General features: G+C 34.8%; 1 protein-coding gene and 1 pseudogene across 1 annotated transcript; both read left to right on the forward strand.

Moving 5' to 3' along the window:
- Positions 1-901: 901 nt before the first annotated feature.
- LOC116146611 (omega-hydroxypalmitate O-feruloyl transferase-like) lies at positions 902-2,362 on the forward strand. The gene is made up of 2 exons (XM_031432025.1): positions 902-1,363; positions 1,448-2,362. Exons 1-2 carry the CDS (start codon positions 902-904, stop codon positions 2,360-2,362), a joined length of 1,377 nt encoding a protein of 458 aa, XP_031287885.1.
- Positions 2,363-11,815: 9,453 nt separating this feature from the next.
- On the forward strand, positions 11,816-12,839 carry LOC116146612 (annotated as a pseudogene).
- The last annotated feature ends 1,123 nt before the right edge of the window (positions 12,840-13,962 follow it).

The raw sequence follows: 13,962 nt of genomic DNA on the forward strand, positions 1-13,962 counted from the left end.
TTACCAGATTTTGGCCACCACCACCGGAAGCTAGCCGGAATCTGGTATAATGGCGTACTACCGGCTAAATCTAGCCGATAGTGTGTCGAAAAATGTTAGATCTACGGCCAAAGATCTAGCCGTCAACAGCCAGATCTTTGGTCATAGCCAGTCGTCAACGATGGCCGTATCTTTGGCCGTCGTTGACGACCAAATGCGGCAAGATTTGACAGAAAAAGGTCATATCATCACACGACCTGCTAGATCCAACCGATCGTGCACTGATACAAGGACTCCGGCCACCCTCCGGCAGTGGTGGCCGGCTATTCGTATTTAATGAATGGATTGGGGGTGTTTTTATTAATTTTTAATATTTTATTATGGGGGTGTTTAGTAAATAAATAAATATAGAAGATATTTTTGTTAATTTTCAAATCTTACATCGTTATACCCATCCAATTTTACTTTTTTCAAACTATTATTCTAAAAAGTATCAGAATAATGAACCAAACGGAGCCTTGACCCTCATCTTTTATACATATACAGTATTGTTAGACATATTGCAAAAACATTGGCCCTCTCCGTTTAATTTGGTGAAAAATTTTACAAAAAATGTTGAACTCTCCCTTCTTTGTTTCCCCCAAAGCAGCTTCTTTGGTGCATCGAACGTAATACAGAGGTTATCAAAGCAAGAAAATGAAGTTACCATGCCTTCATTTTAGGAATCATGGACGGTGAAATTCTACTTATTTTATCAAAACACAAAACTTCCTTGGCCTATCAATTAGGATTCACCCCATTCTCCATTCCTTTCTCACCAAGAATCTCTACTCCTAGTTCTTAGAAAATTAATCCACCTTAATTAGTATATATATACGAATAAAACCATGCTATGCTAATTACATTACATCATTATTTCACCATGGAAATTACTAGTAGTGATCCCATGAATGAACTAGACTTGGCTAAGGAAGAACCAGTAGTTTTGGTTTCTCCCAAGAATCCAAATCCTATACAGACTATTTTCTTATCAAACATTGACCAAGCTGTGACTTTTCCTGTTGAAAAACTCTTCTTTTTTCACTCTCCTCCAAACAAGACCTCATCAACACACGAAATTGTTGAAAGAGTGAAGGAATCAGTGGCTGAAGTGCTTCTTGTTCCTTACTATTTCATGGCTGGAAGACTTCACATGAACCTTGAAACTAGTAGGTTAGAGATTCTATGCAACAACGCTGGAGTCTTGTTTGTGGCTGCAAAATCAAAACTTATGTCAAAGGATCTTGGAGATCTTTCTGTTCCAAATTCTACTACATTTCACCACTTTGTTCATCGGCCTGGCCTAGACAAAAGTCTCGCAGAGACAGCACTTTTCACTATCCAGGCAATCACTGTTTATTCTTCCAATACTAAATATTGGTCTCATTTAAGCAAGATTTTGATTTTTGATAATTTAATTCATTTGCAGGTCACCATGTTTGCATGTGGAGACTTCTCAATTGGGTTTGTGACAAACCATGCGATACTTGATGGAAGATCAGCAAGTGAGATGTTTGAGAATCTTGCCTCTATTTGTAGAGGTGAAGGCCTTCAAACTCAAGTTTTATTTAATGATCGAACGTGCTTAAAAGCAAGAGATCCACCTCAAATCAAATTCATACATAACGAATATGTAACGCAGAAAGAGATTAGTTCATCTCTGGCTTCTTGTTTCACTGCACCGGATCAGGCATCCCCGTCTCCATTAATATTCTCTGATAAATACATTCAAAAACTCGTTTCTTTCACTCCCCAAATGATCAACGCCCTCAAAGAGAAAGCCATGACCAAGTCATGCTCAACCTTTGAAGTCCTTGTAGCTCACATATGGAGAGCAAGAACAAAGGCGGTTTACACAAACCCAGATGAGTTTTCATCGGTTCTTTTTGCAGTGGACATAAGGTCTAAAATATCACCACCTTTGCCAAAAGGTTTTGTAGGAAACGGTGTCGTTACGGCATTTGCCACTGCAAAAGTAGCCGATCTGGCTGAGAAACCGTTTTCATTTTGTGTTGAAAAGATGAAAGAAGGCCGGGATAGAGTGACGGACGAGTACGTGAGATCGGCCATAGATTGGTTGGAGGTTTATAGAGGGATTCCGAGAACCTGTAATGGAAACTTCTATGTGTCAGCTTGGTGGAAACTGTCTTTTAGTGAGCTTGATTTTGGGTTCGGGAAGGCTGTTCATGGAGGGCCAGTGGTGAGTGGGAATGAAGAATTCGTCCTTCTGCTTTCTGATAACGGAAAGGAGAATATTAACGCATTGATAGGTCTTGATGAAGAGAAAATGCAGAGATTCATGGCGCATCATTTTGAGATGTTTATGGAACCAAGTTTTCCATGACATAAAATATGGAGAAAAAAAAAAAAAAATGGATTTCCTATAACTTGAATAATTTGTTACTTAAAAAATCAGCTTAATCTACAATTTACTTGCATGTAAATCGCTATTACTATATGATCAGCAATAATCATATATTAAGAAATAAATGTATTTAATTATATGAGTTTTAAACTAATCTGAGAAATCTAAACTAATCCATTCTTTAGAAATTCAACAATATCATTATTAATAAATTGTGGTAATGCAGAATTGTGGTTGTCTCTAGGCATGGCAATGTTCCTCGGAATTCGGGGAACCCTTCCCGCCCCACCCCATATGGGACGGGGAAGCCCTAGTTCTTTTGGGGATAGGGGCGAGGGTGGGGGCATTTTAATCCCTATCCCCAAGGATGGAGCGGCGGTGGGTGATGTCTTTCCCCCGCCCCGCCACGTATATAATATATATAATTAAAAAGAAAAAAAAAAATATNTGTATTCATGTCTTTCAACATAAATTTAACGTTTTATAAATATTAACATTGTTAAGGTGTCACTCTCATAATGTTTAGGGGAATACTATTTCTTTCATGAAACCTGGAGCTTTCACATTGGAAATCAATCAAAGCCTTCCTCTTAATATTATTTTATGTACAATATGAAGAAACTTTTTTTCCCAAAACCTTGTCAACAACACATAAGTCTCCTGTAATTTGTTGGAATGGCAAAGTTACAAAAACCTTGAAGTTTAGCTATGTCTTTCAAGTTGAACATTCAAACTTTTTTCTGGGAAGCATTTCGAAGAAATTGCAGACATATATATGTTGACTTCAAAGTATTAATCTGTGGGTTAATAACAATAATTCCCCTTAGGTATAGCCAAACAATAGAAATCCCCCTATAGTGATAGAAAATAACATAAATCCCCTATTTTTTTTTGGCATTAAAATAAATGGCAGAGGGGTGTTTTAGTAAATATTCATTAACCTATCATATTATAAATTCTAAAAAAAAAAAGGGTTCGGCTAACTAAAGGTAGGAGGATTTTTATTATTTCTGAAATCTCAAAGGAACGTTTGTTTGTTGATTAAACCTCAGGGGGTTAAAAAAAACAACTTAATCAAATCTAGTGTAAGCAAAATAATCAGAGATTAAAATTAGAGGTTTAAGATCTTGACAATTTACGACGTGTTTGATTAGGGTTTTGATAGATTATAAAAAAACATTGAAGGAAATTTGATGGAGAAAGAACTTTGGCAATATGGAATTATAGACAAGTGGGTGTATATATATATGACTGATTTGAATTAATTAATTTGTGAGAAGTTGGTTTGGGTGATCGCAATTTTTATTTATTTATTTTAACACTATTTTAGTATTTTATTCATGTATTTTACTAAATTTTTTTCATGGAGGAAAATCTTGAGCCATGGACCGTCTGAGCACAAATACCCTCGTTTAAAAGAATATTTTTGGTGTAGAAAGTTTCAATTCAAGATTTTTCATTACATGGATTTCATTGTAAACAGAATGATTAACATATCGGTTCAAAGTCAAACCGACTACTTCAACAATATGCATCCATAAATACATATAGTGCAATGCTTATAGATTGCCTAAATATCGTTTTGATTTATTTGAATTTATTTGCGAGAAGTTGGCTTGGGTGATGACACTTTTTATTTATTTATTTTAACACTATTTTAGTATTTTATTTGTGTATTTTACTAAATTTTTTTTTTTTTTTTTGCATGGAGGCAAATCTTGAGCCGCGGACCGTTTGAGCACAAATACCTTTGTTTAAAAGAATATTTTTTATGTAAAAAGTTTCAATTCAGGATTTTTCGTTACATGTATTTCATAGTAAACAAAATGATAAACATATCGGTTCAAAGTCAAACCAATTACTTCAAGAATACGTATCCATAAATTGGTTATAAAAATGTAACCAATTTACAAGTTTGAACTCAACATTATATTTAGTCTAATAGTCATTAACACGATCAACTCGCACATTGGACAGTTTAAACCAGTTATCATTATATTATATATCTCTCCCAGGTTTTACTAGTCTATATTATCAAATTCAAAACATAGCACCGACTCCAAAGACTTCTGCAACTATTAATTCTTCTCACTGATCAAATACATGGCTTTGTGGATGAGAAAGGTGAGGGTGGGGCAACGAAATCAATGACGGAATTCAAGAGCTGTGACCCATAAATATTATTCAAGAAAGTTAGGCAAATGATAAAATTTTAATATTGCATGCAGCGAATACAACACAAGCTAGGAATCAAATAACGGACCCTTAATATTTTATGGGCTAAATAATCGCCCTAAGATATGAGATACTAACAAAAATCACTCTAGGGTTATGAACTAATAAGAATCCTCTTATTGTTAAATTTTAGGTGTTAAAATAAACGATAAAAGGGCAATTTAGTAATATTTACTAACTCATAACAGTATAAATTTTAATGGTTTATTAATAGTAGGTGACTTTTTGTTTTTTCAGAAACTTTAGGGGGTGTTTTGTTATTATATCATACTGCAGGGGGGTCTAGTGGCTGCTTTAACCTGGATTTTGTTCATTTGGGAAGTTCTTTTTGACTATTGCACGCACCGACATATTATCTATTAACCAAGTTAGCAAAACGTGTTTCATGATTTCTTGTATAATATTTTATTAACATCGTATAGTTTGTGGCTTATTTTATATGTTATTGACCTTTGACATTTGATATATGAATAAGTGATTAGTATCTCTTTTATATATAGAAATTAGAGAGTTCACATTCACTCAAGTGCTGAGCCCATGTGACCAATAAACAATTTACAATTTTCCCAAAGAGGATTTTATCTCTTCACATTTAATATTTATTTTCCCAAAAGAAAACTTTTATCTGTTCACATTTTACTATTAATTTTAATTTCCCATTCAGAATTTGGTCTTAGAATGTAGAAGTTAAATTTATTCCACATTGTTAATTTGATAGATTGTTATGATGTATATATGTGGTTGAATTCTCTCCTCTCTTGAGCTAGCTTTTAGGAGTGAGTTTTACCCGACCTCATTTATCATAGTATAAGAGAGCCACGTTTGTGATGGTGGGTCTTGGATTTGGACCTAGCCACATTTGCACGTTTCCTGGGTTTGGACCCTGGCGTGACATATAGAGTGTGAGGGAGGTGGGTCTTGGGGCCAGGAAGGGAGGGAGGGGTGGTCAAGGAGGGCCAGTTGACCTTCCTTAAGTTGGAATATATTTTTACTAGTTTTACAAATTTACCCTTAAATGAGAAATAATTTACAAAAAACTCAAATCCATCAAATAAGTTAAGTCTCATTTTTTCTTTTTGGGCTGTCAAAACCAAACCTCTTTTCCTCTACTTCTTAGACCGGTCTTTCTTTATTGCCTATAACTGATTCAACAACTTAGGTTTCAAATTTTTTCCTAAATTTCTTATTCTTATCCACACAAATACAATTTTCTCCCACCTATCAAGTCGATAAGCCAATTTTTTTTTTTTTTTCAATTTATCAGGTAATAGTAATATATTTTGTATTTGTATTGTTAATTGTATTGTTCTTTTAATTTGTCAGGTTATACTGATACATTTTATATTGGTCAAGTAATACTTATTCTTTTATTTTTGATTCTTTATCCACACAAATGCTTATTTTAATTTAAAATTGTATTATTTTTTCAACTTTAATCCTCTTATATATACTTATGTTGATGCTCAGTTTGAGCACCAACGAATTCTCACATGCATAACGTTGATTGACTCTGAAATGCACGTGAAAGTGGAGTGTATAAAGCGAAATAAATGCAAAGGGAGTTTTTAAGTGGTTCGGATGCTGAGGTAGCAAGTCCTACGTCCACTGATTTGTATTGATGTTAGTGTGGGTCAGGTCGCGACTGCGGACTGACTTACATAAGTTAAAAGAGTCAAAATGTTTACAGGAGAGAGATTTCTTTGTATGAAAAATGGCCGAATCCCCCTAATGAAGGGGTCTTCTTCATTTTATATCAAACTGAAGCGTATAATCATCACTAAATCCATGGTTTGGTGTGATTGTCAGGATGTAATCCGGCTTTACGTCCCATTTTCCTTTTCCCAAGCTGACATCGCACGACTTATTGCAGGGAAAGGGACGCGTGTGAGCTCCATATCACTTGGCAGGTCTGACGTGTGCGTGTTGCTCTGACGGGAGCAGGTCACCCTTTACGTGACTTTCCCACGTCAGCCCTTTATTTTCCTGGGCATAACAACTTATTTTAATTTAAAATTATATTATTCTCTCATTTTTTACCCCTAACATTTTATTTGTGGCTATGTCTTTGCTTGTGGTGATGATGGGTCATGGGTTTGGACCTGATGTGACACGTCGAGTGTGAAAGACGTGGATCTTGGGTTTGGACCTGGCTGTGCATGCGGCTAGTTTTTAAGCTTGAGCCTGCTTTATCATAATAACAACAAAAACAAAAACAGAAGTCTTACAAGAAACTTAAAAGTCAAGCGGCAGCGCACTTAGCCAATTGTTTTACAGCAGGGATTTTATAAATATGTGTTCAATCTCCATTAATTTTCCATTAAGAAATTAAAGATAATCAATAATGGCTGTTCATCCTTATCGTCTGGTGTTAATGTTTCACATCATTCTCTTACTTTGGCAAATCGAAGCATCACAAATTTTATGTCCAAATAGCTGTGGCAATGTCAAACTATCATACCCTTTGGGAATCGGTGAAGGCTGCTACCTCAATAAGTGGTTCGAAGTAACTTGCGACAACTCTTCTGGCTCTCCACGGGCTTTCCTAAACAGCGTCCATCTAGAATTAACTGGAATTCTTCATTCTTCTTCCTCTATAATCGTCAACTTCCTCCGCAATTCAAGCATCAACCTGGCCGGAAGCCCGTTTTCCTTTTCGAATACAGACAATATATTCACTGCCATTGGTTTCGAAAACTACATCAATCTCAATAAGAAAGATTCAGCCCTGAGTCACTACCACTCTTTTTGTACTTGTGATCCTACGCAAAAAGATGATTGCTGTGATGTCCTATGCACCCTTCCTCGATGATTTTCTTGCATTATGCATAGCTAGGGGTGGTAGCACCGATTATAGGTGAAGATGACTGAAAATGTATTCTGAAGCTAATGGATCGCTTAAGCGATCTAGTATAAGTCTGGTATATAGCAGCAAATCGCTTAAGCGATCTGGTATAAGTTTGACATATGGCAGCAGATCGCTTAAGCAATCGGGTATATGGCAGTAGATCGCTTAAGCGATCAGGCTTATTTATACCAGATCGCTTAAGCGATACACTAGATCGCTTAAGCGACTTTGCAAATGTTTTTAAAAATCTATCTAACCCTTAATATATCGGTTAATAACTTATTAGCGATCGCTTATCGAATGTTTTGATATTGTGAACGTTAGAGTAAGAAAGTATATTCCGTAATGTTTATTTAATATTTAGTCATTTTTTATTATTATTAATTATCATTTTCAATTCAATAGAATGTAAAAAGAACACTTCGGTCTTTGTCGATCAACATCGTTCATAAAACTGAAAGATATATTGTTATTCTATTATTTTTGTTAGTTCTTGGCAAGAAAGTAATATATAAAAAATATAATATTGATATAAAATTGAACTCTGCAACCATCTGCTATGCACTCTGTACACCAAGACTAAATAGACGGGATCGCTTAAGCGATTAAGGGTAATTTACTTCAATATTTCTTTTCCATGTTTATGGGCATATGTTTAATAAAATAAATATTATCAAGAAAAGTTAGGCAAATGATAAAATTTTAATATTGCATGCAGCGAATACAACACAAGCTAGAATCAAATACGGACCCTTAATATTTTATGGGCTAAATAATCGCCCTAAGATATGAGATACTAACAAAAATCACTCTAGGGTTATGAACTAATAAGAATCTCTATTGTTAAATTTTAGGTGTTAAAATAAACGATAAAAGGGCAATTTAGTAATATTTACTAACTCATAACAGTATAAATTTAATGGTTTAATAGTAGGGTGACTTTTTGTTTTTTCAGAAACTTTAGGGGGTGTTTTGTTATATATCATACTGCAGGGGGTCTAGTGGCTGCTTTAACCTGGATTTTTGATTTGGGAAGTTCTTTTTGACTATTGCACGCACGACATATTATCTATTAACCAAGTTAGCAAACGTGTTTCATGATTTTGTATAATATTTTATTAACATCGTATAGTTTGGGTATTTTATATGTTATTGACCTTTGACATTTGAGATATGAATAAGTGATTAGTATCTCTTTTATATATAGAAATTAGAGAGTTCACATTCATCAAGTGCTGGCCCATGTGACAATAAACAATTTACAATTTTCCCAAAGAGGATTTTATCTCTTCACATTTAATATTTATTTTCCCAAAAGAAAACTTTTATCTGTTCACATTTTACTATTAATTTTAATTTCCCATTCAGAATTTGGTCTTAGAATGTAGAAGTTAAATTATTCCATTGTTATTTGTATAGATTGTTATGATGTATATTGTGGTTGAATTCCTCTCTCTTGAGCTAGCTTTTAGGAGTGAGTTTTACCCGACCTCATTTATCATAGTATAAGAGAGCCACGTTTGTGATGGTGGGTCTTGGATTTGGACCTAGCCACAATTTGCACGTTTCCTGGGTTTGGACCCTGGCGTGACATATAGAGTGTGAGGGAGGTGGGTTTGGGGCCAGGAGGGAGGGAGGGGTGGTCAAGGAGGGCCAGTTGACCTTCCTTAAGTTGGATATATTTTTACTAGTTTTACAACGTTACATATAAAAGTGTAACCAATTTACGGGTTTGAACTCAACATTATATTTAGTCTAATGGTTATTAACACGATCAACTCGTACATTGGAAAGTTTAAACCAGTTATCCCTATATTATATATATATCCCAGGTTTTCCTAGTCTATATTATCAAATTCAAAACAATTTCTTCTGCATTTGCACCGACTCCAAAGACTTCTGCAACTATTAATTCTTCTCACTGATCAAATACATGGCTTTGTGGACGAGAAAGGTGAGGGTGGGGCAAAGAAATCAATGACAGAATTCAAGAGCTGTGACCCTCCTTAAGTTTGGAAATATTTTTACTAGTTTTACAAATTTACCCTTAAATGAAAAATAATTTACAAAAAAACTCAAATCCATCAAATAAGTTAAGTCACTTTTTTTCTTTTTGGGCTGTCAAAACCAAACCTCTTTTCCTCTACTTCCTAGACCCGTCTTTCTTTATTGCCCATAAGTGATTCAACTACTTAGGTTTCAAAATTTTTCCTAAATTTCTTATTCTTATCCACACAAATACAATATTCTCTCACCTATCAAGCCGACAAGCCTATTTTTTTTCAATTTGTCAAGTAATACTAATATATTTTATATTTGTACTGTTAATTGTATTGTTCTTTCAATTTGTCAAGTTATACTGATACATGTTATATTGGTCAAGTAATACCTATTCTTTTATTTCTAATTCTTTATCCATACAAATGCTTATTTTAATTTAAAATTGTATTATTTTTCCAACTTTAACCCCCTTACGTATGCTTATTTTAATTTAAAATTGTATTACTCTTCCAACTTGAACCCCCCTACATTTTATTTCTAGCTATGTCTTTGCTAGGGGTGATGGTGGGTCATGGGTTTGGACTTGGTGTGACACGTTGAGTGTGAAAGAGGTGGATCTTGGGTTTGGACCTGACCATGCACACCGAATGTGAGCTAGTTTTTGAACGAAATAGAGGCAACAACAGGAACAAAATATAACAGTAAAACAAATCAAACAGTAAACAAAGAAAATAACACGCGCGATTTACCCTGGTTCACCCAATGTGGGCTACGTCTAGCTGAGTCAATATTACTTCAATATGTCTCACCTTTCTCGTTTACACTGAATGAATTGTCCTATGATTTGCTATCACCCCCATAACAAGAGAAAAGTATGTTTATATACTAGATTTAAGAGATTAAACCTAGTTTTACACAGATTCCTATTCCTAAGCCCAACCCAATAAGGAATTAGTAACTTAAAAGAAATCCTATAGCCCAAAACCATAATAATAATAATAATAAAAAAAAAAAACAAAATCAAAAGCAAAAACAAGTCTTACAAGAAACTTAAAAGTCAGGCGGCAGCGCACTTAGCCAATTGTTTTACAGCAGGGATTTTATAAATACGTGTTCAATCTCTATTAAACTTCCATTAAGAAATTAAAGATAATCAATAATGGCTGTTCATCCTCATCGTCTGGTGTTAATGTTTCACATCATTCTCTTACTTTGGCAAATCGAAGCATCACAAATTTTATGTCCAAATAGCTGTGGCAATGTCAAACTATCATACCCTTTAGGAATCGGTGAAGGCTGCTACCTCAATAAGTGGTTTGAAGTAACTTACGACAACTCTTCTGGCTCTCCAAGGGCTTTCCTAAACAGCGTCCATCTAGAATTAACCAGAATTCTTCGTTCTTCTTCCTCTATAATCATCAACTTCCCCTGCAATTCAAGCATCAACCTATCTGGAAGCCAGTTTTCTTTTCCGAATACAGACAATATATTCACTACCATTGGTTGCGAAAACTACCTCAATCTCAATCAGAAAGATTCAACCCTGAGTCACTGTCACTCTTTTTGTACTTGTGATCCTACAAAATATCTTGATTGCTGTGATTTCCTATGCACCCTTCCTCGAAACCGTAAGGTTTAAAACGTAAACATATCAGAAATTTATTCTAAAAGTTTTCCCAAGGAATGCAGTTCTGCCTTCATAGTTCATAAAGCTTGGCTTGAGTCAAACTACCTAAAAAACCCTTATGTTTTGAAACATAAAGAAGTTGTTCCGGCAATTCTGGAATGGAGAAAATATGGAGGTTCATGTGTGGAACTCTATAAGTCACACAAAACAAATTGCAACAAAGAGGATTACTGTGTAATACAATAAAACTCAGACTATTTTTGTCTTTGCGATAGTCAGAGATCAGACAGCCATGTAGGATGCGAAGGTAGAGGTACTCTATTAATTACGTTTATAGCCATCGTCATTTACTTGTAAATTTTTTTTTTTTTCAACTTTGTGTAGGTGGCTTGCTTTGTGTTTCGAAGAACGATAGCGATTGCTCCGAATGTCCTTATGGTTATGAACCTTATCAAAGTGAAGATGAAGAAACATGGTGCTTTCGTTCACGAAGTTCTCATGATATATTTATTAAAAAAACTCCAGTCAAATATTTAATCAGTATAGGTATCAATTTCAACATACTTTACATTTATTTAGTACCATTGACGCAAAACTCGTGAATATTTATGATGTATTTCTTTTCCTTGAATTGTGCAAGTTTCAGTGCTAGGCTTGGAATGGTGTTACTTATCATTGTAACATGGTGGTTGTACGAGTTCATACAAAAATGGAAAGCAATCAAAATGAAGCAGAAGTTATTTACAAGAAATGGTGGGAACGTTGAGAAAACAAAATTGTTTACCTCGAAGGAACTGGAAAAAGCCACGGACAATTATCATGCCAATCGAGTTCTTGTTGAAGGTGGTCAAGGCACTGTGTATAAAGGGATGTTGTCAGAAGGAAGAATTGTAGCTATTAAGAAGTCCAAGATAGTGGATGAAAGTAAAATTGAAGAATTCATTAATGAGGTTATATTACTATCACAAATTAGTCACAGAAATGTAGTTAAACTAGTAGGGTGTTGCTTGGAAACAGAAGTGCCTCTTTAGTCTATGAGTTTGTTTCTAATGGAAATCTCTTTCAATATTTACATAACCAAAATGAGGAGTTTCCATTCACATGGGAACTACGATTACTAATTGCCTTTGAAGTTTCGAGTGTGCTAACCTATTTGCATTCAGCTGCTTACATACCTATATATCATAGAGATATTAAGTCCACAAACATACTTTTGGATGAAAAATTTCGAGTAAAATTGTCGGATTTTAGAATTTCAAGATCTATTGCAATTGATCAAACTCATTTGACCACTCAAGTAAAAGGGACCTTTGGGTACCTTGATCCTGAGTATTTCCGATCGAGTTAATTTACTGAGAAAAGTGTTGTTTATAGTTTTGGAGTAATTCTTGCAGAACTTTTAACTGGACAAAAGTCAATTCATTCAACTGATATTGAGGAAGATAGAAGTCTTGCCACATATTTTCTACGTGCCATGAAAGAGAATTGTCTATTTGAAATCCTTGATGCTCGAGTTATGAAAGAAGGTAAAAAAGAAGATCGCAACAATTGCCAGTCTCGCAAGAAAATATCTGGACTTAAATGGGAAAAATAGGCCTTCAATGAGAGAGGTAGTAATCGAATTGGTTGAGATCATGAGAGCTTCGAGATGCGGTTCAAGTATGCACCATATCAATATTGAAGAGACTAATTTTGTTCACGGTGAATTAACTACTTCCTTTGAGAATAGTTTATGCTCTGCTAGATAGTTTATTGATGTTGTCACTTTCTCAATAGACGTGTACCATTTCGTTTCACACAATAAAGTGTTTACAAAGTTTTCGTTCTCTGTAAAATTACGAGACTTTTTCTTTATATTTTGTTTGTGCCCTTAAATATCTTTTGAATACTAGTTTATTCATCTTTCGATGTAAAGCATATTGAGTTTAGAAACAATAATATGATCGATAGTCCATCTTTACAACAGAGAACCACTTCTCTTTTCACAGAGGTTCTAAGTGCTTTATGTACTATCTTCTATTTGTGGTTGAAGGGAAATGAGAGAGGGCATTTATTATTATTTATGTACAATTTTTGGTTTTCGTAAATGTTAGAGCGCAAGAGGATGGGTGCAACTAAATTTCGAGGAAAAAAATTAAATATATTGTTCATGCAGCCCGGTTTGGCTGAAAATGGAGGAGATGAGGAGAATGGGTTCGGTCGAAAATGGTAGAGTGAGAGAGAAATTGAGGAGATGAAATGAAATAGAGTAGGAGATGAGAAAAGAAGAGCAGACCGATTGTAACCCAAGTTCTAGTAATTCATGCATGCAACTTGGGAGGTAGATCTCTCATTTCTTAATCAATCCAAGAGAAAAACTAACCATTGTTGTTCTTGATGCTAGGATCAGAAGAGAAGAGTGGAGCAGAGTGCAGAGCTGAGAGGTGAGTGGAATAGTAAACCCATTCACAGCCCATGCATCTCCAGTTTTCATATGAGTGGATCTAAGCTATATTTGTTAATATATTTAAGTTTGTGGTGTATGCTGGCTGCTTGTTGGGTATATGAGTTGCCTGGGTTATGAAGATATTATGTGTGTTTTGGAATGAAATATAGGCATGCATTTCGGGTATTTGAAGGTTATATGCTTCGGAATATTCTTGCTGGAAATTGGAATGTTTAAATTTATTTATTGTTGGAGTTTACTAGTTTATTATGCATTCTGGAATAAGGGGTGTAACTATCATGTTTGGAAGTTATAATTTTGGGGGTTGTTTGTAAGGATTTAAACATGATTCATTATGTGTTTCGATATTTGGATGCCATGTGTGTGTGTGGATGCATCCTTCGGATTGAGACCACCTTTCATAGTACTCGTCCCCTCCAATCATT

The sequence above is a fragment of the Pistacia vera genome, unplaced genomic scaffold (genome assembly GCF_008641045.1).
Source record: "Pistacia vera cultivar Batoury unplaced genomic scaffold, PisVer_v2 Contig48, whole genome shotgun sequence".
Classification (NCBI taxonomy): domain Eukaryota; kingdom Viridiplantae; phylum Streptophyta; class Magnoliopsida; order Sapindales; family Anacardiaceae; genus Pistacia; species Pistacia vera.

Bases quoted from the DNA above. Each gene is read 5' to 3' on its own strand.
- LOC116146611 (XM_031432025.1), top strand. From the start codon at position 902: ATGGAAATTACTAGTAGTGATCCCATGAATGAACTAGACTTGGCTAAG. The intron at 1,364-1,447 runs GCAATCACTGTT...ATTCATTTGCAG, and splicing joins CAGCACTTTTCACTATCCAG to GTCACCATGTTTGCATGTGG.